Source organism: Crocodylus siamensis, chromosome 6 (genome assembly GCF_052110815.1).
Source record: "Crocodylus siamensis isolate JL-2025a chromosome 6, ASM5211081v1, whole genome shotgun sequence".
NCBI lineage: Eukaryota > Metazoa > Chordata > Crocodylia > Crocodylidae > Crocodylus > Crocodylus siamensis.
In genome coordinates, this window is record NC_143400.1 from 86,906,780 (window position 1) to 86,934,220 (window position 27,441).

The window sequence follows — 27,441 nt, forward strand, 5'->3', positions numbered from 1 at the left end:
CCACGAGAAACCTTATTCACATCAATGAGACTTCCATGTGGGCTAGAGATTCCAACTTCAATGGCTGTGGTCAGTTTGAATTTCACTAGGAAAGCGTTTAAACTGAAACAGTAGCTAAAGTTTTAACTCAGGCCAATAGTGACTTGAGTTGTTAGCTTGGATTGAAAGGGTTTGGTCTATTAGATGTGCTGCTTTTATGGGCATTGTTTCTATAAACTACAAATCTGTCTTGTTAAAACTGATAAGAAAAAAATGGAAGGAAGAATTTTTTTTAAATGAGCTGGAATTTCCATGGATTCATGGGGAAAAAAGATTCCAGCTCTGTGAGAGAGAGCCTGGGAGCCCTGGTTTAGGCTTCCAGTTCCCATGGCTACATAGCAGCACCCCTCTCTCTTCCCCCTGCATTCAAACTTCTTGGTGTCATAGACCATGTTTAGACAAAATGAGAGGCATGTGTACATGAAACTTTAAGGCAAGCTAAATGCTTTTATAATACTTTAATGGTGTCAGTGTCTGCACGCCTGGCAGAGTATTATGCATTAATTCCCACTGTAGGAAATTTGGTGGTGTGCTGCGCCTTAAATAAGTTAGGGTGCAGTAAACTAAAACGCCTTTGAAGAGTTTTATTTTGCTGCCCCTACAGCGTTGGAGTGAAGCACTGGGCTCTGTGCAGCTCCACAGCCCTGCAGGAAGCCTGACAGCAGCCTGGGAAAGCAGCTCTGTCCAAGAAAAGTGGCGAGCCTGATTTTTTTTTTTTTTAATTTCTGCCTGGGGCCGGCCTGCCTGCCTGCCTGAGCTGCATGGGAGCCTGGTGCTCCCCTCTGTGGCTGCAGTGCCCCCTAGGACTGCCTGAGCTGGGTGCCTGTGGGCAGGTGACACCTGGGGGGCAGGCCTCAGCTGGCATGGAGGGAAGCACCAGCCCCCCGCCCTGCAGCCCAGGGACTGCTCTGCCCACCGGCAGGTCGCCCTCCCCTCCCCGCTGGAGAGGCACATAAGTCAGCAGGGTGTGTGCACGACACAGAGGTTTAATCAGCCCTAAACTTAAAGCTGTGTTTTTTAAAACCCACCGCTTCAGTTTAGAGCCCCCATTTCATCTATATGTGTCTATGGACTGCAGACACTCCCTGGCTATCAGATGATTTTGTCTGACTCCTACAAGACAGAAAGCCAGACAACCCAGGAATTGGGTATCCTAATGAGCCAGCTGCTCCAGGAACGTGCAAATCTTAGGATTCCCAGAATTTGGCGGTCTTCACGGGGGGGGAAACAGATATTACACCTCAGATATGACTGTGCTTTAGATGTATGTAGACATCTGTTTCTTTCAAAGTCCCATCACAAAGAATGCACTTCTCTTTTGGCTAAGATACCTGTTTATCTCAAGGCATATGCATTAGGGCTGTGCAAAGCTTCGGTAGCCAGTTCAATTTGGAGGAGATTCATCCTGATTCAGTGGCTGCATCTCTAAATCCAAATTGAAATGGGAAACCAAGTAAAAGGTCTGAATTGAATCAGAAGCCTCCAAATTGATTTGGGAAAGATTCAGCCATAGACTAAACAGGCAGCTGTCCTCACCACACTGCACACAGCTGCCTCCAGCTGGTAAGTCTGTTGCGATGGGCAGAGAGGATTGGGGCTGGGCTGGGACAAGCTGTCCAGCGGGGGGGGAGGGGCGGTGGACCACAGGATGCAGGCGTGGCAGTGCTGGGAGCAGGGGCTATGCCTTGCTACCGCTTGCCCAGCCAGGGCGGGGGAGAGGCGTGATGCAGGCATGGCTCGCTTCAGGTGGAAGGGGGCAAGTGGCAACAGGGCATATTCCCTGCTCCCAGTGCTGCTGTGCCTGCACCCCCCCTGCCCCGACTGGGCAAGCAGGAGCAGGGCATAGCCCCTGCTTCCAGAGATGCCACACCTGTATCCCATGCCCTCCCTCCGAGTCCTGCACCCCCAACCCCAGCTGGGCAGTTTCTCCCAGCCCTAATCCCTCCCTCTACCCACCACAGCAGACTTACCAGCTGGAGGCCTGTTTAGTCTACGGCCAACTCTCCGAAGCGGCACTGAATCTTCGGAGCCGATTCGACCGAATCAAATCGGGACACTGATTCGAATCTCTGAATCGAATCACCGTCCCTCCTAATTGGCTGAATCGGAATCCAAAGCAAAAACTCACCGCTTCACACAGGACTTACATGAATGTACTTTTCTGCATTGATATAGATTTTGTTTCCCTGCTGTAGCATTACCAAAATGGTTTTCCCTTCAGCAGTTTCCACATACTGTTCCAACGTCAAAGCTAAAATCCATTGCCATCTACAGGGTGTGCTTGGCAGCTGCAAGACCAGATGCTTCACTGCTGGAAATGTTGTCTAGTTTGGAGCTAGAGACTCTGTCAGGCTTCTCTGAAGGTATCTCATCTCCCAGACACCGTTATCCTTTGACTTACTCTGGTTATGATTAAATTTGTTAGCTTTGTTTCAGAACTTTGCCATGTGCAAACGTTGCCTTTCATAAAAAATCATAAATAAGTACAATATAAGTATTTACTATGCATTATTGAACCTAACTGTGCAGTTGGTTGTTGCATTTGGATTATACTGTTATATGGTAAAACATTACCCATCGATTACATTTGGCTTGTTTGTGAATGCACAGCATGGGTAAGGAGTGCTTAAGAAGCTTTCCCCCCCTAACTTTTTTTGTAGCTGCGTGAAGATGCAGTTATATTCCTTAATCCTTGTGCTTTAAAATTCAAAAAAATGGGAGGGTTCAAAGTCCTAAAGAAAACAATGCCATTCCCCCAGCCTGCTTTCATATAGATTTGTGGGGATGATCTGGCATTAAGGTTTGACATATGACACATTTCACAGCTGTCTTGATACATCTCTTTGTTGGAAAGAAGCTCACTGCAGGGCTCAAAAGCAGTGAGTAAAACAGCAGCCTGAGATCTGGCCTTATATTTTCTCAGGTGTCCAGCGCCCCTGAAGGGCTATTAAAACTGGCATGAAGAGTCATGGTCCAGTAGAACAGGGATTGGCAGGCCAGATCCAGCCTGTGGAACCATTGTATCAGGGCCATGGATGTGGGGCTCTAGCGGTGTTTGGCAGCAGGGTGAGCCATCTGTGGGTGCTCTTCCCCTGTCCCCATGAGGACAAACGCTGGCTATTTTCCATCTGCCACCTGAGAGGCAAGCTACAGAGTCCTGGTTCCTGCCTACCTCTGACCCAGTGCGGGTCATTCCAGCTTGCAGCCAAAAACGGTTGCCTACCTGTACAGTAGAAGAGTCAGCCTTGCAATCATGCCTCCAGTCTCGCGGGGACGGGGGTGGGAGGGAATGCTGCTCAGGGCTGAAGCATGGGGTTTCCCTGACTGTAGCTGTCTTGTGTCAACTCCCTCTGCTGGGGGGAGTGATTTCGAGACTGGATCTGCCAGTTTTACCTCTTTTATCCATTAGTGCAAAAAGTCCATAGAGCAGTGGGAAATAGGGCACAACGTGGATTGTGAATTAAAACCAACACTGTGTTGCATAATTTATAGATAAAATCCAACCCGTTTATCCCTGATCTTTCACCAGGCATGCCTATATTTTGTATCATTCCTTTATGTGTTCTTCCTTTGTTTTTGCTCAACAAAGACAAGATTGTCTAAAGTGGAGCTGTAAACATCCGTTGGAACAATACATTTGTTATTCACAAGGAAATAGTCTCAGCATTTTGGAGGACTCTCATCTGGACATTTTTCTGGCATGTGCCCTTTTTATACTCATTGAAATATTTAATGATAGTTATTACATGCACAGTGCCCCACTGCATGGCTATTTAAAAATACATAGTTTTTCATGGAGACTTAGGAATGCATTAGCAATGTGAGAGATTCTGCATTATATACTCATCAAAAAATGTAAGCATTTTTTTCTGGACGGTAAGCAATTCAATTATTTTGTTTCTGAAATAAATTAAGTAAAGCTTATTGAGTCCAATCAGCCCTTGTTTCTAGGGAATTGTAGTTCAATTTCATTTTTAATTAGAATTGAACATTGTGGATTTCTTAGCACTGGTAAGCAAGATCTGGCAATAAAATATGCACTCAATTTGTATTAAAAGTTCCTAAAATCTAGTGCAGGGAACTGGCAATATATCTGGTTTACATTTAAACATTCAAGTGTTCTATTGTAAAAATTTCCATTTTTAAAAACTGCTGTAGTGTAACAAATTACTTTTTCTTTTCTACATCTGCAGTCATGACAAGATCCAGACAGCAAACAGGAGAAAATATGGGGCAAAATAGTGATTTCTCTCATAACTTTAATCCCGCACACAAGACAAAGGCTTTGGAAGTTTTGCCTCTGAATTGGATTTGGTTGCTGCTTAGTTCAGAAAAAAAAATAGAATAAAACAGAAGGGGGAAAGAGGGAAGAAACCCTCCCCAAGCAAACAAACTGTGCAAGCATTCCAGGTGGCATAACCTTGGCAGCCTTGTCCTAGCAGTGGGCTATTGTCCCAGTTGTGGTGCAGAGTCCTCACTTGGTTCCTGGTACCCTTTTGGCCTGGGGGGAGCGTGGGGGCCTGTGTAATCACTTTATGTGGTAGAGATTATTTCTACTCCACTATTTTAGCTGTCCAGGTTCTAACCACTTTATTCCCGTCTGTACCAGAAGTAGCCTATGAAGGTTGTTTGTCCTCGCACACGTGCTATGACTTACAGTATCAGTAGCCTGCACAGGGAAGTATAGTGACATTTTTATGTTCCCCTTACTTCTCCACATGGGTATGTAGGGCAAAACTGAATCTTCCAGGGAATGAGGATTTTCTTCCTTGACTAAGGCCTCATACAGACAAGTGTCCAAATGGCCATTCCAGGAGAAAAATAACTTGGAAACAATCAGGATTAAATCACTCCCAGGAGAGATTTTTTTTCTGGGAGAGTGAATGCCTGTACATGCCTTGGCTTCTCTCAGAAGCTTGCATAGTCCTCCAGCATCCTCTCACTCTCCCCCCAGGAAGACTGTGTGTCATTTTCTGGAACTTGATGCTTCAGCAGGACACAGAGCCTGTCTCAGTCAGCCATCTGGACTACTTTATGCACTACTGCCATCTGTTGCTAGGCAGACTGAGGAAGCCTACAGAGTATGCTGAGATGTGTGCACAGGCTCCCCCCATATGACAGGACAGTGACAGTCCTGCAAGCTTTCCATTCTTCAGGGCTTCAGCATTCAAATGTCTCAACCAGGAGAATAAACCTGGGAGAATTTTCCCAGATTATTTGGATGTGTGTATGCAGCCTAAACTTGTGGGGGGGGGGTTTCCCAAACACACAGGTCCAAGGAATACTCACTAAACAAAAGCCAAATGCACAGATGCTTACCAGCTATGTGTTGGCTGTCCCATCCCTTTCACCCAAGAGTGGCTCTAGTGGAGTTATGTAACTAAGATATCTCATGGCCACACCTGCTTCAGAAACCCACAGAAAATGGATCTCTACTTTGGAAAGGCTTAGTAAGAAAGGTAGTATTTTCAGTTTTAGTTGTGTATATTTTTTTCTTGAACAAAGCAGTCCACTCCTTAGCCTGGCTTTTCGGATCTTCTCCAGCCAAGGTTGCTGGTGCTTCTCTGTGCAATGCCCAGGAGCTTTCTAGTACCCACAGTCTTTCTAACATTTTAGAAGCTTCCCAGCATATCTGGTCTACCCACTGACACTAACAGAGATGGCTTTTCTGCTGCCCTCTAGTTATTCCGGACTCTTAGGTCCTTCTGACCTTAAAGCTTTCTCATCTGTTGACAATTGATGAAGAAAGTGTGCTTATACATATACTTGAGGACAAAAGTGATGTCTGCAGGAGGATGTGTGGCTATCAGAACTCAGATTATAGAGTGGATTCCAAAGCATAAGGATTCAAGAATGGCTCAATACATCACCTTCCCAATATTAAAGGTGAAAAGTGTAGGAAAGTACAGATACAGAGACACCTGAGCTGTCAGTTATATCAAAGAAAGCTACCAGTAATTTGCCTGTGTAGTGCATGAACCATGACAACTGCTAAGTAGACTAAGGTCTAGTTGCATGTTACAATTAGCACAGAATGATAGGCAGTGTTAAAGTTATCATATGCCCTGAGCAGTCGCATGCTAAGGGCTAGTACCCTCTGTAATGTGCACAACTTTGACTTGCCACTAGAAGGCTGGTGAGTTAGCAGCAAGGCTAGGAGCCAACAAGTCTGTTGTATGCCTGCCCAGCTTTCCAGCTCTCCAGTGGCAGTATAGACTCTTCTGCTCCAATATTAGGTCCTGTTGGACCTGCCTGCCCAAATCTCAGCTGTGTTGCCCCCTTCACACTTCGATGAGGCCCTAGTGGGCCCACCTGCTCAGATCCAGCCAAGTTCTGAACCGAGCATGCTTGGATTTGGATCTACCTGCCTGGATCAGGTCCATGCTACCCCCCACCCCCACCCCACATGCCCAAGATTTGGGCTGTTTGGGTCTGTCCACACCCAAATTTGGTGCATGCAACCCCGACCCCATGTATAGGGATCTAGCCTGCAATGTCCTTCACATGCCCAGATATGGCCTGTGCCACTCCTCACATGTCTAGAATGAGCCTGTGCCACCTCTGCCAGACTCTGAAGCTCCCTGGTAGCTCCTCCCCACCTTCCCCTGCCTCCTTTTTCCTGTCCCCTCCCCCACCATTCACCTGTGGCTGCATGACTATCTCTAGTTATCATTCCAGAGCAGTAGAGTTCTGGATGATAGCTATTCCATGTTAGGAGGGTAGGAGGCAGGGTTGCGATCAGCCTCCTGGGATACTAAAGGACTGCAAATTTGCCTGAAGAGGATTATCTCTGAGTTACATTCAGAGTACTTAGTAGGGCTGTGTGAAGCTTCAGTCGCTGATTCGATTCGGGAGCTGAGTCTCCGAATTGAATCAGGAGACCCTTTAATCTCTCCAAATCAAATCAAAACCCTCCAAATCAATTCGGAGAGATTCAATGATTCGGACATAGACACAGCTTTATATGTTTTTTCTACTTACCTCAAGGTACCAGGTGGCTTGTGATTGCTGTAATGCTGGGGGGGGGGGGGGTGTCCCCAGCACACAGTGGTGGACTCAGAAGTGAATCAGAAGCACTTCCAGTCCACTTCCATGTCTGCAGCAGAGCACAAGGGGGAATCCCTTCTTCCCCCGGCTCAGCAACTGGTGCCTCTTGTGTCGGGGGGGCACCTGGGGTCCCCCCACAGCTGATCATTAAGCCAGGGGCGCATAGAGGGGGGGTCCCCTATATGCAGAAGTACTTCCTGTCCAATTCTAGGTCCACCACCGAGCATGTGAGGGAGCATCCCCACACACCTGTGGGACACTTCATCTACCCCACCATATATCAGTGTTCACAAGGTGTGCCTGGTACCCTGAGGTATGTAGAAAAAACATTTAAAGCTGTGTCTATGGCTGAATCTCCAGTTCTCCAAACTGGAATTGAATCTTCGGATTTGGCCAAATCAAATAAGGACAGTGATCCAAATCAACTAATTGAATCACTGTCGGCCGAATCTGAATTGAACACGGCCTGCTTCACACTCTCCTAGTACTTAGCTCATCTTTCCCTTCAAATCCATTTAACACATTTGAAAAGTAACGTGAAACTACATTCTAATGCTATGCTTTTTAAGTAGGTTATATTGTACTTTGTGGCTGTGTATTACCACTGATTGCTGGATTGAGGGTTGAGCTATTTTGCTGAGGTGCTTTTGGATGATCCCAAAGATACCAATGCTTGAAAAAATGTAAAGGTTATGTTGCCCCATTCATAGCAGTAGAAGATTTATTTTATTTATAAAAATTCCAATGTTATCAGCACATTCAAATCAATGTGTGATTTGAAATGACGATCGCTTGAAGGTGGAAAATGTGGTATCCCTGGCATCAGTTAATTATGGGAAAGATCATTCCATGTTTTGCAAAATGAAAGCATGACAAACAAACTTGTTGCAAGTGAACTAATGCCTGTGTGCTGCATTAACACAGTCAAGCATGGATGTAAGCAGATGAGGTACAATGATGAGTTTGACTATGAAGATTTGTAACGAATTTTCAAACTCTGCTAAAAATGTGAAAATACTCCAGGAATGTTTTGGATTCATGGAGGAAGAATAGAGCAGTTTTCTGTGACACATCCCTATGAGGGAGGTGTCACATCTTCCAGAGATTTTTGAAAGGCTGAAAGATTATGAAAATATGCTTCATTTCAAAAGACCAAAAAGATACCCACACACTGGTAACAGGTTTCATCAATGACCAGTAATAGGAGTTGACAAGTAACAACTCATTTTTTTTTACGTGAATGATATTTGTACTTTATGCACAGATGCATTTTTTTTCTTTTACATGGCAGCTGAAGTGCTGAAAAGTGATGTAATCTAGGCAACAAATATATATGGAACAATGGAAAAAATTAGAGCCAAGAACGAGCTTTGAGACAACTTTCTTTTCTGTTTCCCAGTGGCCCAGAATTTAAGGAAGTTGCTTAATACTCAAGACTACCCTTGAAATAAAAAAAAAATAGTAACGGTATACACAAGGAGTACTGACTAGTTCAAGAAATGGCTCCCCGTTGATACAAATGCTTTGAAACACATACAGCTTGATGTTTGCATTTGACTCACATTTAAGGGCATGATGGATTGTGTCAAAGCTGAAAACGTAGCAGACCCAGATGGAGAAGCTTGTAATGAAGTTTGTGCAGTCTGTGAAGGAATCTCAAGGCTCTGGAACACAGAATGAGTGAATCACAACAGGGCCAATTTCCTCTTCAAATGTCAGACCATTTTATAGACATTACATGTTTTGAAGTTTAACCTGGACTATAGGCATCACTATAGATGCATGGGCATCTGTGGTCTGAATTGAGTGGCAGCAGTCTGAATTAATTAATCTTCATTGAATGAGAATTAAAGTTAATGCAGACTAGGGGTAGTCTGAGCTGGGCAATTTGAACTGCATTAATTAACAGGTATAAAAGGATTGCTTTTAGGAAAAACAGTCCTTAGGAACCTCCACACATAAGCATTGCAAATACCAATAAATACCAATACCCTCAAGGGAAACTCAGGTGGGTTGTTGCAACACAACAGAGGCTATCAAGCACAAAGTAACACCTTTACAAAGTCAGATGTGCCAACAGCACTTCACAGTGTTTAAGTATCAGTATCTTGACTAAGCCCCCTGCTACAAACAGCTGTAATGTCCTGCTCTTAACATGATTTTGGACCTTGTCCGAGTTGAGTTTGTGAGCATAATTCCATCAGAAAGAGTATTCTTCACCATAAAGAATTAGTGTGCGTTGGATGTACATTTAGGCATATCAGCAGTAGTGGCTCGTGTAATGCATAATGCTAGCCGCCATGTGACTTGGAGAGAGAGAGATGTTCTCAATGATCATGATGACACATGAGGAGAGGCAGTCCTGAAAATACCCAGGTCCCACATCACCTTGGTTGAGCTAAGTAAGTCTGGAGCAAAGAGGACTGAGGGGAGGATTTAAGAACAGCCTTCGACTACCTGATGGGTGATTACAAAGAGGATGGAGCTGGACTGTGCTCAGTTGTGGCAAGCGACAGAACAAGGAGCAATTAAGACAATACCTTCAACCTTTGATATATTTATTCACTTATTGTCATATGAGTGGACAGTTTGAAATGCCAGTTATCATCTACATGTAGAGTTAGTTGATATTTTTCTACAATCTTTCTTTGTTATTAAATGGAATTTTAAAGAATTTTACATATTTGACAAAACTTGGATGTGAATGTACATGAATGTTTTTTTTTATCTTCTCCCCCAACATTTTATAGCAAAACCAGGAGGGGGAGGGGGGATGAACGGTGTATTTAAAAAAAAAAAACAGTTTAATTATTATAGAATCATAGAAAATTAGGGTCAGAAGGGATCTCAGGAGGTCATCTAATTTAACCCCCTGCTTAAAGCAGGACCCTTCCCAACTATGTCATCCTAGCCAAGGCTTTGTCTACTTAGGTCTTAAAAACCAATCAGGATGGAGATTCCATGACCTCTCTGGGTAGCTTGTCCAGGTGCTTTACTACTCTCCTTGTTAGCAGTACCAAGAAATGCCCGTTTTTGTATGCTTCAGGTTTACAGTGCTATTCCGATTTGTCAAGAATAATTTTGCTTAATGACCAATTTCATACATTTTCCACCTTGCTAAATCTTTATAGGAACAGCCTGGCATTTATAAGATCATTGTTTCCTCTGTTTCCAGATATTTGCAGCTTTACACACCTGGGTCCTTCTCCCAGACATGTTTGCTCAATGTAGCAGTAGTGTCGTTCATTAGACAAGGACAGTGTTTGAGCTGTAGCGAAAAGCTATATTTCTTTTCATCACCCCAGTGCACTCAGGCATTAAACTGGTTATGTCCTCTGTCTACTATCCTGTCTAAATGCAATGCTTTGGGGGTGGATCAGTGAATGCATAAGTCTCATAAGATATTGTTTCGGTGTAAAATTATTTTGAACTCTGCCCCTAGACATCTGTGATGGGAAATGTAGCAGCATGATTAAACATTTAATGTAGTGTTAAAAAATTAAGTCAGAGCCATAATGGACCGTGGCCATCTTATTCATTAAAAAAATGTGGACTAGAAGATTTATATAAAAACATAGATATGTGTACATGTGGTTGGTTTTTCCCCTGCAGTCTTAACCATGATACAGAAGCTCACAAGGGCAGCATTTTGCAGCAGATAAATAAGAGGATGGGAATGTATCATCAAATGTGTGCCATGCTAAGTGTTGGGTTTTGTCTTGTTTTGTTTTTAACTCAAGGACTATGTTTTTGAAACTGAAAAAAAAACAACAACCCAAAAAACAACTTAGCATGAGGTCCATGGCTTCTTTCAACAGCTTAAAGGCACTTTATTCCCACTTAATGATTTTAGGCATTTCTAGTTAGTAAAATGAGGTAGGAGTTGGTTGCCTGTGATTTTAATTGGGGTATCAGAAGGAAAGAATAAATTGTGACCTTTTCAACAAATGGATCTGGACTTCAGATTCACGAATGAACAAGTCCTCTTACATTCATTACTATCAACCTAGAAATTCACTTGTTCAAACCAAGTCAGGTTACCTGTTATATGGCTAATTGGCACTGATCAATGCATGGAAGTAAGTTGATGGCAGTAGGGTTGTTGGTTGTAGCTATGTTGGTCTAAGGACATAGGCAGGCAAGGTTCTTTTGGTAGATGTGATAAGTTACCTTTTACACATCCCTCCCCCTGCCCCTTCCTCCCTTTCCCTTCTTCTCTACCCATCATCTTCCTAATTTCCACCTGTTTATTTTTTTTACAGACTGCCTCTTTTCTATCTTGATCTCAATGCTATAGCAGCCTCTCATGCTTACCTTTTTCATTCCTTCATCCATTATTTCCCCTTCTTCCTCCCCCCATCCCTTCTCTACCCATTGTTTTCCAAACTTTCACCTATTCACATTTTCACTGCCCTCCTGTCACACTTTTAGCTTCTTTCCTACCTTGGAGATCTCAGAACAACAGCAGTCTCCTAGTACCTGAAGAAGGGTGCTTGTGCCCAATAGCTTGCAAAGAACTTTTTTTCCAGCTACTCAACTGGTTGATGGCAGTAGGCACTGATGCTTATGATCATGTTGAATTTTAAGCAGTTGAAAAATCTTATCAACTCCAGTGAGACTATTTAATTTAGGGGTATAGCATATGTAAAATATTTGTACAATTGCTGTTCTATGATTTTAGGGCAGAGAATGATGACTTTTTTCATATGATGTATGTGATATTTCTTCACCTTGTATTTATTGTTAGTTTTATTTATGGAAGCAGATTGTGCTTAAACAGTAAATCAAGCATTAGGGAGATGTCCCTAGTCCCTTAATAAGGCCAGTGATCAACTTTCCCCTACTTTTCTTCAAAAAACAAAATCTCATACTAGTGAAGTCTATTAAAATTTTTCGCTCATAGATTATGAGACAGAGAATTAAAACAGACTTTTGGATTTTGTAGCACTTTTTATTCTCTAAAATGTTGTAAAAGTTTGCCTGCTTTATTTCACCCATTCCTTATTCCTCTATGTGTTAGTCTTTTGAAGACTGGTGCCTTTACCTGTTAACTTGTATTTAGCAACTCTTACACTGGAAAAGTTACTCTTCTCTGCTCTTAATCTCCCATAGAAAAACCAAAAATCTCAGTCCCCCTGCCTTTATTACATTATATATTTTCTGCCGCCTTTCTTATATTACTCTGAAATGAGCAAATGAGCTCTCTCTATATATCTATATCTGTGTGTGTGTGTGTGTGTGTGTGTGTGTCATTAGTACAAAGATGTTTCTGTTCATCCACTTCTTCCATATCACTGGTTTTCATATAAGAGATGATCTAAATTGCCCCAAAGAACTACCTTGCTATGTATCACAGGACAAAACTTTGGTTCTGTGACTAGATTTGCCCATATTTCTGGTGGAGAACACTGGAGAAGAGAAAGGGGGATTTGCCCTATTAATACCTAGAGGCTGTGATTCTCTGCTGTTGTTTCCCCTGTGGAGCTACCTGTATTGGTGCAAACACTATATAAAATACTGATTGCCACCTAAAGAAGGTGGGCAATTACACAGTACAAATTTGAATGCTTATACTAGGTCAGGGGCGGGAAAAATACAGCCTGCATGCTGGATCCAGCCTGCCAGGCACTTTCATCCAGCCCATGGCACCCACCAACTAATTGTACCCTGCTGAGCCCTTCCACCCATGAGGAGGAACGCAAAGCACACACGTATACACTCCCCCAACATACCCTATTGTGCCTCACTCCCACCCTTGTGGGCAGAAGGGCCCAGCCCTGCTAGCACACAGCTTTTGGGCAGGGCTGCTGCTGCTGCTGCTGCCAGGGATATGCTCAGCTTCCCTGGCATCCTGCTTGCTCCGGACGGCAAGTAGGGAAGCGATGGGAGCAGGGGTGGTGGGAGAGCTGGAGCTGGGTGGAGCCAGCACAGAGCTCGCACCCAGGGGGACAGCAGGAGCATGGAGCTTGGCTGGGCAGGTTGTGGATGTGAGGGAGGATGAGGGGTCTGTGGACCCCCCCCCACACACACACTCCCCTACATGATGCACAACCTCCTACTGGCAGTAGAAGTAGCAGATGGGGGCACTTGGGCACTTGTACTATTCACAGGCACTGGTGCCTGGCATCATGTGGCTCAGGCCAGCACTGCATCCAGGGACAAGGAACAGAGCCTGCCTGGTCCACCTGTATTGCGGAAGCTCCCTATGATGTATGTCCAGCTATCATATCTGTGTGACACCAGGGGAAGCCGCAAACTAACACTAGGTGCCTTCCCTGCCCCTGCCACACAGGTCCTGGTACTCCATGGGGAAACAGGGGCCAGGACTCCCTTCAATTCCAGTGGAGTTCCAGGACCTGCATGGCACAGGGCAGGGAAGGCGGCTGGCTCTAGCGCAGGCCTTCCCCCTGTGCTGCGAGACTGCGGGAGCTGCACGTGTGCCATAGTGAGACCCTACTAAAGAGGCAGGTTGGGCAGGCTGTGCTTCTCGTCCATGTGCACAGCACTGGCTGGAGCCACGTACTGCCCATCTGGCACCAGTGGCTGCATGGAGCACGAGTGTCCTTGAGCACCCCTGCCTGCTGCTACTGCCAACAGAGGGCTGCACAACATGTGGCGGAGTGTGTGAGAGGGTCCTCCCTCCCACCCCAAAAGCTTCACACACTCACACCCTGCCCCCACAACCTCCCCACATATGCACACCCCAATGTATCCTATCCCCCCACAGACAGCACACCCCCTCATAACCCCTCCCATACACCCCCCCACACCCTGCCACAGTCCCCCACATCCCCCCATACACCCCCCACCACAACCACATCCCTCTACAAAATATACAAGAATAAGACTTTATTTTTGAGTTATTATGCAATCCCCTCTATATACTGTATGCAAATACAACTAATGACAAATATTTTTTGTAATAAAATATGTTATAGTAGGTGTTTGCCTTCTAGTGTATGATGTGGTTTTTTTTCTGGTTCTAAGATGGCAACATGCCCTCCCAAAAGTAGTATTTCTGGGGGGGCAAGGGGAGAGGAGTCTGGTGGCAAAGGTCAAGAGGTTGGAGGGCAGGACTTCCACTCCAAATATGGTGCTCAGGTGGGGAGGAGGGGCAACTGTCAAGGGACAGGGTTACCCAAGCGGCCCTCAACAGCTCATCAAAACTTATTAAGTGGCCCTGCAGCTGAAATAATTGCCCACTCCTGTACTAGGAGTTAGTGAAGACCAGGGCCCATAGAATTTAAGATATCCCACTGTGATTAAAATGTCTGACACTTAAGGATATCCTAATTGAGTTTAATTAAGATGTTGCTTTTATGTTTTTGGTATTTTTCCTAAGAAAATGACTCAGTATTGTGGACGGGTGCTATTTTATTGGTAATAGGCATATTTTTCCACACACTAAGTGAATATACATGTGTGCCCAACTGTGCAGTTGTTACTGTGCAGTCCCAGCAGTGCATGGGTTGTTTCTGACCCTATTGTGCAGTAGTGTCAGCATCGTGGTTTGTGCTCACTGATGCTACGTTGCCAGAGTGTCGAGCTATGTCGCCATAGCTCATTGCTATGGCAATGCAGTCTCTCGTGTAGATGCACCCACTGATTGTTGTTATAATTTCCCAATGAAATTAATAATAGTTTATGGAGAAACAGAGTATTATGAAATATATATGTAATGGAGAGAAAAATCCTTTTATGATGCTATTTCAAGCCTTGGTGCTTTTATATTACTACTATAAAGCTACACCTGAAAAGGCCTCTGCAGTTCCATTTTAATAATTGTCACTTTGATTTAAACTTCCAGATTTTCATATCAATTCAGAAAAACTGGGTATGTAATTCACATAGTACTGACATGAATGAGAAGATCACAGTATGTAGCAGCTAATGGTCTGAATTCTCATTTACCACACTGGCAGTGCAAATGTAGCGCAAATATAATTGACAACAATGTTTAGAATACTTTACCCTGCTGGGGGGCATATGGAAGGACCTCAGTGGAAACGAGGATGAGGCTTAATATATTTGTATTAACTCACAGACACACGAGGAGCTTTTTCAGTGTAGAAAGATGGTGGTAGTGTATCAATTGTATACCCTCTCAATAATGCAAAATAATTGCATATGACTGATATGGATGTTCCATGGAGATAAAGTCATATATTTCAAAGCAATCTCAGCAGCAGATAGTATGCCCTGTTAAATGCCTTTCTGGAAATATTTCTATTGAAGCTGCTCAAGATGACACTAACCATATATCAATAATTAAAATATTCAGTCAACCAGGTAGAATGAGAAAACTTGAACACAAATCTGCTGCTTGAAAATGCATCCTAGTTATTTTTACAGCTATTATATTGAGATGAACACACTGTGGGATTGCACTGTGAGACTGAGAATTTCATCCAATATGAAAAAGAAAAGTGTTACTTAATTGCTGCTGTAGTTGAGGTTGAGGAATAAGTTGATCTTTTACCTGAACTGGTACCATCAGAATGCATGTCACTAATAAGGCTGCTCTAGGAGTGCAATCTGGGAATAAATAATTTGAATTCCTTAGGTATTTACCCAAGAGGACAAACACTTGTTAAAGGTATCAGTATTTGTTCCTAACCATGCTAACTCTAATTCTATTTTTTTTTCAAAAAGAATTGATAATGGAGTATGAGCAAAATTTGTGACCACATGTTGCCAACCTTGTATCACATCTCCAACATGTATCTACTGGCAGTGTATTTATTTGAGTTTAGAAGGACTCCCATGCAAACAAAAAAAGTGTGTTTGAATTGTACTAGTTTAAACTCCCTAACAATCTGATGCATTCGGCATGAGTTGGGTGGAGAGATTAGCTGCATTCAAGGGAGTGAGCTATCCAGATTACATTACCATATATATCACTTCAGCATTTAGCATTGAGTCTCTGATGTGTTCTGGGATTGAGGAAGAGAAAATATTCTGCAAATAAAATAACGTATTTACCTTAATTGCTGTTTTTCTACTCCCTCATGTTTCACATGTGCCGTCCACTGTTAGACAGCCACATTGTTACTTCATGATATAAAAGGGACTATACTGGACTCAGTCTTTCGCCTCATCTTCATTGCTCAGTTAACTGAGGTTATAACTTAAGTGTTACTGTTATTTCAAACCCTATCCATGTATGCAAATGCCTTTACAAGCCTAAACACTACCACCACTATGGTGGCACTTTTAGTCTGGGTTGGATGGTTTGTTAGTTCAAATTAGCACAACTTGTTAATCAGTAGCACAACCCGATGGCATAACCAGGGGGAGTGATTTTTCTCACGTGGCCACACTGTCTTCCTGTTGTTAGTGTGTTAACAGGTGTTACAGGCTTCTTTGGGCTGCTAAAGAATGCATTTGGTAAGATACTTTCTAGTGTAACACCTGTACCTGCTAGCACTGGAATAGTTAAAAAAAGCCCAAAAAAGGTCCAATTTTTCCTAGCACAGCCATTTGAATTATCACACAATGAAAAGCATTTCTCAGTCCATATAGACTGTGAAATTCATTTGAAAGTTAACACTCGTTGGTTTTTAAATTAAAATAGCATGTCAAGGTGTAATGTTTGTGCTAGCTGTTTTGTAGAAGAATGGCATCTCCTATGATTCCAGAAATCTGCTATGCTAGACTATAAACCAATGTACATCTTTCTTGTTGTACCATGCATAAGATATCAGATGAAAAAAATGTTACAGTGGTAGTATGAAATACTTAACTATTAGATTTGCTTCTGATATCTTATCCTGTAAAACATAGAAAACAGGGGTTGGAGGTTAGAATAGCAATGAGAGAAACAAGTTAGTGGGTCAAGAAACAAGATAGAGGGCAAAGAAAATAGGAAAACATGAGAAAGGTAGAGAGAAAAAGCAGAGCCCTGATCCTATTGCTGCTTGTCCATACAGATCTCCATTAATGTGTAAAGGGTTTTCACAGGGACACAGAGATGTGATCATTAAAGGTGCATACATGCATTACAACTAGATCGCCCTTAGCGTAACCAAGCGCAGGGCAATTTAAATGGCTGTGTGAAAGTGTTCATAGGGCTTGGGTCACCCTAAAAATGGCGTGCTTTGTTTAAAGTTTAGTTCTTAACAGACCTGACCTAAAGAATGTTTGGACGAGTCTACAGGACAGCCCTGGGGCTGGGAAAGCCCAACCACTCCCCACAGCCCCAGGGCTGTGCTGTTTTTACCACCCTAAACCTTGACCAGGCTATTTTTAGCTTGCCAGCTAGCACATCCGCAGACCAGGTAGCCCTCACTGGACCCACTGGCACCCTTGTGGACCCACCAGGCCTCAGATCTGCCAACATTCCCATGTAACTTGCTTGTCTCTGGCTGCCCACACCTCTTCCTGGCAAGTACAGAACACTTGCATGGGATGATCTTGACTCAGGTTTAGGCAGCTTAAACTAAACCACTAAAGTCTGAGATGGGTCCTACGTACAAATGTTTGTTTGTACCCTAAGTCAGTTGTGCAGTCAACTGGAAAGGGTCTGGTCACATTTTATATTAATTCACCATTTGTAAATAGTGGTAAAGAATCAGTACCGATTTACTGTTCTGTTAATAAATGTTTAATTGATTGTGATAGCGTGTCACACTGTCTGTTAACATTTTTACTGATGCAGTCATGATTACCTGTGTCAGGAGTATAACATGTTTATGGCATCAGTTAATCATGTATTACCCTTTGATGAATAATTTATAAAGGGAATGTTAATGCACGGTGTGATTTGAAGCTAGGGACGGAAATTAAACATAAACCAATATAAGTGACTGGAAACCGGTTCAACTCTGTAACACAACAGAAGTTCAGTGTATATAAACTGCTTTCAGAATGGCCAAAGGTGTTTAAGATAAAGCTGGGTATATGTAGTATCAGACTGATTTAGGTTAAATTGGTTTATTGAACTTCTGTCCCAGATCCCCTCCAGATTCAAGTTAACTTACAATCTCCCAGCATCCCAGGTTAAACCTCCCCTGCAACACTCCTGACTCCTTTGCAGGGTGGGTAGGCTAGCCTTGGTCCAAGCTGTCTGCTTTAGCCAAGCAGGGAGGTGTGCTCTGCCGCCTCCCAGCTTTGGGTCTGGGCTACTGCAGACATGTGACTGCATTTCTGGAATTAAAAGTGAATGTCCATTCACTTGCTTATCAGTTTGATCTATGCATCTTAGATTAACTTGTGAAGATTGCCTTGATTCAGCCTCAAGCTTTTTGAATGTCTGTACTTAGCCTGAAAGTGAACTGAAGCAACTGGGCTGATTGTATTATTTAGCTCATTTCTTGACTGAAGTTTGTAATACAACAAAAAGAACATGCACTCAATATCTTAAGCTGTTTTGACAACTGTCACACTGGGACATGGGTGGCCAGGTATAGGGTCACTTGCGGGCAAAGGCACTAGTCAGGGTCAGGATGGGTGAGCAGGTGAAGATGAACTGGGTCAGGTAGCCAGGAGATCAATCCATGGGCTGGCTGAAGGATGCAGGGCCAGTCCTATGGGCCAGATCAGGCCCATGGACCCCTCCATCCTCACATGCTGGAGCCAGTGTACACAGCACCCACTCCAGCTGATTCAGAATGGTGCTGCATGCAGTGGCACATGGGGTTGCTCCAGGGTGGGTACCACATGTGCCTGCTCTGACCAGCTAGGGACCCAGTGAGAAGCCCAACATCCTGGGAGCTTGGCTACCTCCATGGGAACAACCTTCAGTGTTGGGCTTCCTCCTGCAGTGCTGCTGTGATTCCAGTGTTTTTGCTTTGGGTTGGGTGTGTGGTAGCCAAGTGGGTGAGAGATGCCAACTGGGTGGCAGGCAGGTGTCTAGGTGAGAGCGGCAGCACTGTGGGCCTCCAGCAGCAGCACAGAAAGAAGCGTGGCATCACAGGCACTTGGCTGCCATCATGGGAACAAGCCGTGGTGCTCGGCTTCTTCCTGTGCCATGGCTCTCACCCAGGGGATTGGCATCGCAGCCAGGGTCAGGGCAAGGTCTGTGGGCCGTATGTTTGACACCACTGTCTTAGTCTATTTGTCTTTAAAAAAGGAGTGTCTTACGTGAGATTAGAATTTGTAAGGCTAATTCTGCCCAACTGAATGGTGCAGCTTTCACTGAAGTCAGTGGGAATTTCACTTCGCATGGAACTGAGCCCAGACTGCGTTTTGAGGTCCTGATACTTCTTGCTGAGTGGCTGCTCAAAAGTATGCTGAGACTTGTGTGGAAAACTGGTGTGTTACACAGCAGTAAAGAGGATGCAGTAGCAATTGGCAGCAAAATGGTTAACAGTGAGATGCTAGAGAACCAATTGTGTGTAATTTTTTACAGCGGTTTTGATGTACCCATTTTCTTCTAAAGCTATTATTATAAGTTTTAGGTGATAACAAGGGGCACACAGCCACAGGTTCAGTCAGTAGGCTCTGCATTTGGTTATATCACTGAAAAAGCAGGGTAATTCCACTTTTGTTGATGGAGATACACCATTTGACTTAACAGAAATTTGGTCCAGTGTCTTTAACCAACAAAAAAAATGTATTGCTTTCCTTAAGTGATTGGCCTGAGGTGTCTTGTTGCCATTAGGATAATTGAATTTCTATAAGATGGAAAATGGCCAGGATGAACACATACTGGGGACTGCTGACATGGTCATGATGTCACTGACTGACAGTCAAAAGGCAGTTGTTTTCAACAAAACTTTAAATCCATTTGATAAATTTGTATGTACAACGCCCTCTTTTCTGAGCAGAGATTGTAACCATGGCAGCAGTGGTTGCTGCAGTGTGCGACTGAGACATATGCAGCTTCTCTTAATGAACCAGAAGAATCTAACAGTGTAAAAAGAATCAAAGTGCAAAGATTTTTAAGTGGACTCAAAATAAGTGTTGAACACGCTTCTGGTTTTTTTTGGTAACGGGCAAAGAGAACAGGCAAAGAAAAGACAATTGTGATATTAAACTCTCCATTGTCAGACCACTTGGTTTCTAATGCAGTTTCATCCTTACTTGAGTCTTCCTCACATTCATTATCTTATCAAGTTCTGGATGCATAGCCGAGTTTGAAAGGAAAATCTGGAGCAGGACACAGTAGTCATTGCTTGATGTGCCACTTTTTTATTATGAATCACTCATGGGGTTTTTTTAAGTCTTGCCCATACTTTTTTAAGCTATTCTTTTAAAACCTGATTCTGCAAATCTGTACTTGTGTGAATGAGTTGTGTTAATGCAAGCACATAGTTACGTTGTCTTCTTGGGTCATTCATTTGCATAAAATGTGGAATTGGTCATGATGCTTTACAAATTTACTCTAGAGTTATACCTCTCCAGAGGTTACCTGAATTGGGTCCAGGGCTAGCAGATTGCTGGCTTTAGGACCAGGGCAACAGTTGACAAAAGAAAAGACTGTGCCCAAAAAGAAGTGAAAGCTCAAACAGAGGGAAAAGGACTGATGAACTAAGACAAAAGTCACTACTATCAGGCTTCAGTAAAAATGCCTGAAACAATGTTGCAGTCCAAACATCTCATCCACTTAGTTGCAGTTTGTAATAGGCATTCTGAAAGTATTGCAGATTAAAATGGTCACATGACTCTCCAAAACCAGAGTGGCCTCCAGTTTACGGTATACTATATGTTGACCACTGTAGCATAGCGTGATCTGCAGCACTTTGCCGAGAAAGTTAATTCCATTTAACCGGGGATTTTGATGTTTCCAGACTGAACTTGTTCTGATTCAGTTCCAGCCCCACCTCCATTTCAAAATTCACTGCAAAAATAAAGTCCCAGAGTCCCACGTTCAGAGTTGCAGTGGGCTGCCCTAAGAAGCTGACCCTGGAAGCCACGGGGTTCCTGATCGAGGGAATCTTTCTAGCATCTTGCCCCACCGCAAGGGCCTGAAAAACAGGAGTCTTAGCAGCTGCAAGTGTATTCTGGCAAGGAGCGGGGGAAGTAAGCTGTCCAGGGTGTGGGTAGGTTTGATACCTGCCTCATTTTCAGAGGAATGGCATCAAAGTCAATCCATTTTCATAGAACATTTTGACAAATTGGCAAATTCTGACGCAAAATTGTCAGAATATTTTCTCTAGCTTGGCTCCTCTGATTTTATCCAATGCAGTTTCCCGTCTTTGACATCTGTGCTTTGACCTGACAAAAAACGACACAGTCAACCTCATCCTACTTGGAGGAATATCAGAGACCCAGTTTAAAGAAATTACATATAGAGAAAAGAAGGTTGTAGCTCTGTTCTACTTCTGACACCAGTGAAAGAGGAGACTCCTTCCCTCCACTAACTCATATGCCTGCTAGGTGAAATTGCCAGCAATTGAGGTGCCTATCAATGTAAACATGAAGCAGGATCATTCCTCGGCCAACTATTCCCGAATGTATCAAAACATGGGATTATGCTGGGTTATCTGATAATGTCGTGGATTTTTGAGGAAGCCCCTTCCAGCAATGTTAGTACCAGATGACTGGTTTGATGATATCAAAGGAATCTAGAATCTGAATCTTGTCTGAAGCTCTGGAGTTAATTAACATGAGTTTTCTTGAGCCATGATTTACCAGGGCAGAAACTGTTTCTATCATTGTTCCTAAGTTGGCATGCGGGAAAAGAAAATTTTTGCTATTAAAGATTGAGATGTTCAATATATTTCAATATGCTGCAATGTTTTGAGGAAACTAAAATAAAGTAATATCAGCAACTTCCCCAAAAGTGGGACTTTCTCCTGATTTTCAGGGGACTATCAAAAACTCTTCTTAAAAAAAGAATGCACATGTGCATGCGTGTAAACACACACACACACACACACACACACACCCATTATAAAACAGTGTGACCTAATTTGGAAAATGAATTAATTGTATCTGTTTGTTTTAATTATCTAATAATACGGCAAATAAACATGAAAGCCTAGTTGTCCAGATGCTTAAGCATTTACCTAGCATCCACAGGACGGCTTGTGACAAGTTTGGTAATTTGTCTACAGTGTATAAAAATCTCCTGGTATCAAATAGAATTTATTTGCATCTGGGTCAAACTTCACACACCGTTATGAATGAAGGGCTGTTTTGTGTTTCTGTTCTCCTTTTCCCTCCATCTTAGACTAGAACTCCAAGGGCTACTTGTACGGGGCTAAAAATCAGAGTTGTAAGCTTCAGTACAGTCGCACTGAAATATAGTCAGCCTAGTTTAGTGGATTTAAGCATTTTTGGACCCAAGGCACACCCTTCATTAGACAAAAGGTATCTGCCGGAAAATGTCAGCTCTTAGCTTTCACTCATTTTTCAACTACAGAAGAAGAATAGAGCTTTTTTTTTTCTGCCACAAAGAACTCAGAAAGCATACAACAGGTCAGAGGGTGGAAACAGATGTTGCCTTTGTGCCACTATAAAAATGTTTATGGTGGCATCAAGACCGAGCAGATAGAGGTCCGTACTCCTTGTTGCACCACAAAAGCCCAAGATTTATGACCATGACAAAGCCCATGTTAATTTGTGCCTCTGTTTAGTGGTGGATTTCTATTTGCTTTGTGGTGGGAGAGTGTGGGCAGCTAGGAGCTGTACACACTCCCCAGTTGCCTCAGGCGGGTGCCCCGAGGACTTGAAGGAGGCCCAGCCCAGCACAACTCAGGAATCCCAGTGTGTGATTGGTCCCCTCGGTCCAGGGGCATACCTGGCCAGCTTTCCTCTCTTACAGAGACAGGCTAGGGAATCTCAGGGCACATCTCTGTAGGCAGGGAAAGTGAGGGTCCCTGCTTATAGAGATGTGCCCTAAGATTTCCCAAGGCATATCTCTGTAAGAAGGGAAAGCTGGGTAGTCATTCCAAAGACTTGAGGAATCCAGTCCCATGTGGGAATTCCTGGTGCACACAGGCCTGGGGAGAATACGTTACTTGATGTCCTGCAAGACCAACATATGGGACAAAGGGCAATGTGCCTTTTGCCCAGTGATGTGGACCAGGTCTGCTGGGACGCATCCTGGCACAGCTGATCCGTTTCATTTGGTGACATCAAATTTCTAGCCAGAATGGCTTTGACACCATGGATTCCTGTTTGAAATCTCAGGATTTATCTTTTAAAACGCGTAGGTGTTTGCACACCTAACTGTGCTAGTATTGTACAAAACCCTTAAAAGGATCTTGCTGCAGCATCTTGGGTAAGAAATACGGCCCAGGCTGGATCCAGCTTCTGGACCTGTATGATCCAGCCTTTGGGTCTTGGGCTGACTCTTCAGGGCACATGTGATGTGCAGAGCTGGTCTGGTGCATGGATTGGATCTGGTACTGTATGCTGCCCAGGGGGCAAGCTTGGGATGCATGTTGTATGCTGTGCCTGTGCTAGACCAGCCCTGCCTGATGGCTTCAGGGTTGGTCCAGATCAGGCCATCCCAGACCATCACACATTGTGTGCTGGCCCCTCGGGGGCTGCATGCAGTTCCCATAGCATTGGGTCCAGCCTGCATGCTACCTGCAGCACAATCCCTGGTGAGGGGCTGCTGTGTGCTGCCTGGGGCACAGAGGGCTGGTATGGGGAGCACACTGACCAGCACCCTGCTGAACCAACCCAGTGTGCTGGCTCCAGCATGGCCTGATTTGACTTGCAGACTGGCCCAGCAACCTTCCTGTGACCATGGTTGATGATTTTGACACTGCCCTAGATGATTGGGTAGTTTCCTTTCAGGAGACCTGCTTTACCAGAGGGTAGGTGTCTGTGGTCAGCTTTATGGAAGTTCAGAAAGTCTCAGGACGGAGGAACCTGGAAGGTTCTAAAAGGGCAGGTGACGTCTCCATTTTGGGTCTTCAGACATTTTATAGTTCAAGCTGAAGGAAGATAATAGAGGGCCTGGCTGAGGCACAAGAGAGCCCTGCCTTATTGAAACACAGATAGACTCCGAAGACTGGATAAGATAGAGTGCATGTAATTGTATTTAGGATATTTGTTGTTTTCTGAACATTTGTAGAGTCTTGTGCTTTTTCTCTTAAGCAAAGAGTAATTACAGACAGAAATCCTGTACAAAACCTGTGTGATATGCTACAGTATCCATTGTCACAGAAGAAATAGAGTATTTAACAAAAGGCTCATAAATCTCATATGTGCGTGGGGAGGCCCAAAGTGAGGAATGATTTTGGTTTGAATGTGTATATTGTCTAACACAAAAAGATCCTGGCTTATGACTTAGTCTTTGGCACTACTGCAATACCAACAAATAATATTTGAGTTCTGTCAAAGGTTTTTTATTAATAGTCACCTCTGCTATTCTGTTTCCTCAGCTCTCTCTGTTAGAAGAGGCAGGCTTTGGTGGCGTTCTTCTCTACATTGATCCTTGTGATTTACCAAAGACTCAAAATCTTAGCGATAAAGCATTTATGGTTTCCCTGAATAATGGCGGAGACCCGTCAACGCCTGGCTATCCCAGTATCGGTAAGTCCTGTTCTTCATGTGTTACTAATGCAATGCTAATAGTAAATGCAGAAGTTGCAACAAGAAAATTCTCAATCCCAGGAAGAAATCCTCTCACAACCTAGAGTGGTGCTGCAAAATTATGCTGATGGTACTGTGGTGATATAATAGCCGCTTGACAGGAGGTAGGTAGCCTAGACACTTCCTTATGTTGGCTTTTGTTTCTCTCTTCACACACTCTACCATTACCCAGCCTCAGTAATCGCACAGAAACTCAATAACTGCAAGGAGAAAGCCACTTTGGTACAATGCTCTTCATAGCACAATCACATGAAATGGCTGCTCCATGCTAGGTGTGTCTATGTTTGGGACCTCTGCCCTCATGTTGTGGCTGGTAGAATCCTTTGCCCTATCATAGACTCATAGAAAATAAGGGCTGGAAGGGGACCTCAGGAGGCCATCTAGTCCAACCCCCTACTCTAAGCAGGACCATCCCCATCTAGATCATCCCAGCAGAGGCTTTGTCCGGCCAGGTCTTTAAAACCTCTAAGGATGGAGATTCCATATCCTCAATGGGTAGCTGTTTGAGTGAGAGAGTTTTTCCTAAATCTAACTTAAACTTCCCCTGCTGCAACTTAAGAGCATCACTCCTTGTTCTGTCATCTGCCACCACTGAGAACAGTATAGCTCCATCCTCTGTGTAATTCCCCTTCAGGTAGTTGAAGGCTGCTTTGTAAACCTCCCCTCGGTCTTCTCTTCTCCAGACAAAATCTGCCCAGTTCCCTCAGCCTCTCCTAACAAGTCAAATGCCCCAGCCCCCTAACCGTTTTTGTTGCCCTCCACTGAACTCTCCAATCTGTTCATATCCTTTTTGTAGTGGGGGACCCAAAACTGAACACAGTACTCCAGGTGTGGCCTCACCAGTGCTGAATAGAAGGGAATATTCACTTCCCTCAACACACTCATGCTAATGCAGCCCAGTATGTCATTAGCCTTCTTGGCAACAAGGGCACAGAATATTCAGCTTATTATCCACTATAACCCCCAGGTCTTTTTCTGCAGAGCTGCTGCTTAGCCAGTCAGTCCCTAGGCTGTACCGGTGCATGGGATTGTTTCATCCTAAATATAGGACTTTGCACTTGTCCTTATCATGAGATTTCTTTAGGAGCAGTCATTCAATTTGTCTTGGTCTTTCTGAGTCCTACCCTACCCTCCGGCATATCTACTACTCCCCCCAGCTTGGTGTCATCTGCAGATTTGCTGAGGAAGCGCCCTGTCCTATCTTCCAGGTCACTGGTGAAGATATTGAACAAAACTGGCCCCAGGACCACTCCACTGGCCCCTGGGACACTCCACTTGATACTTGCTGCCAACTAGACATCAAGCCATTGATTACTACCCTTTGAGTCTGACAATCTAGCCAGTTTGCTACCTACCTTACAGTCCGTTTGTCCAACCTGTTCTTTTTTAGCTTCTTTACAAGGATGTTATGCGAGACCCTATCAAAAGCCTTTCTAAAGTCAAGGTATGTTATATCCACTGCTTTGCCCGCATCCACTGCTCTGCCAGCATCCCAATGAGCCAGTCACCTCATCATAGAAGGCAATCAGGTTGGTCAGGCAGAATTAGCCCTCGGTGAATCCATGCTGACTGTTCCTAATCACCACATTCTCCTCCAGCTGTTTAGGAATGGATTCCTTGAGGACCTGCTCCATGATTTTTCCAGGGACTGAGGTGAGGCTGATTTGTCTGTAATTCCCCGGATACTCCTTCTTCCCTTTCTTAAAGATGTGCACTATATTTTCCGTTTTCCAATCATCTGGGACCTCTCCCAGTCACCACACGTTTTCAAACATAATGGCCAGCAGCTCTACAATCACATCAGCCAACTCCCTCAGCATGCTCAGGTACAACCTATCCAGGACCATGGATTTATACACTTCCAACTTCTCTAAATAGTCTCTAAATTGGTATTTTACCACTGTCAGCTGCTCACTTCCTTCCCAAACTGCGCTGCCTGGTGCAGTAGTCTGGGAGCTGACTTTGCCTGTGAAGCCTGGGGTAAAAGAATGGTATTGAGTACTTCAGCCTTTTCTGCATCATCTCTCACTAGGTTGCCTCCTCCATTCAGTAAGGGGCCCACGCTTTCTCTGGTCTTGTTCTTGTTGCTGACATACTTGTAGAAACCCTTTTTGTTACCCTTCATATCTCTTGCTAGCTGCAACTCCAACTGTTCTTTGGCCTTCCTGATTTCATCCCTGCATGCCCAAGCAATACTCTTATACCCCTCCCTAGTCATTTGTCCAAGTTTCCACTTCTTGTATGCTTCCTTTTTGTGTTTTAGCTCACTGAAGAGTTCCCTGCTAAACCAAGCAGGTCTTCCGCCATACTTGCTAGTGTTCCTGTATGTAGTACCCTTGGCTGGGGGAGAACGGGGGAGGCTGCTACTCCATCACCAGACTATCCTGTACCTGCTGGCCCCACCTCACCTCTAATCTCTTGACTACCATGCTCTGATGCTGTTCTGTTTATTTTGGTTGAGGGAGGCGGTACCTGCAACTGGGAATAACTTCACTGGTTGCCTTGTTTGTGGGCTTTGAGTGCTCCCCCTTTTAAGGGAGCATCCTGTAGGACTTGTTGGAGTCTCAGCTATTGTAGCCATTGCCCCCTTTTTCTCTGGCTGTATCCTCAGCCTTGTTCTGTTGTTTAAGACCTCAGCTCCTGAGTATTGGCTCTGCCTTGGGAGCAGCCCTACTGGGATTAGAGTCTCAGCACCAGCCTCCAGCCCTTTAGCACAAGGCTAGCTCTTGGCACAAGTAAAAGGGGAATGCCATTCATGTACCCCTGTAGTCACAACCTGGTCCTCTGGTACAAACAAAAGAAACGCGCAGCCCAGCTGTTTCATAACACAAATAGTCTCCCTTCTCTGAGTAAATGTTCCCC

General features: G+C 44.1%; 1 protein-coding gene across 3 annotated transcripts in view; it reads left to right on the forward strand.

Moving 5' to 3' along the window:
- Nucleotides 1–27,441, forward strand: part of NAALADL2 (N-acetylated alpha-linked acidic dipeptidase like 2) — a 1,083,795-nt gene that overhangs the window by 628,508 nt on the left and 427,846 nt on the right. For all 3 annotated transcript variants that reach the window (XM_090052131.1, XM_090052132.1, XM_090052130.1), the window contains one exon: nucleotides 24,369–24,519. In XM_090052131.1, the coding sequence (XP_089908257.1) occupies nucleotides 24,369–24,519 (151 nt within the window). The remainder of the gene's footprint in view (nucleotides 1–24,368; nucleotides 24,520–27,441) is intronic.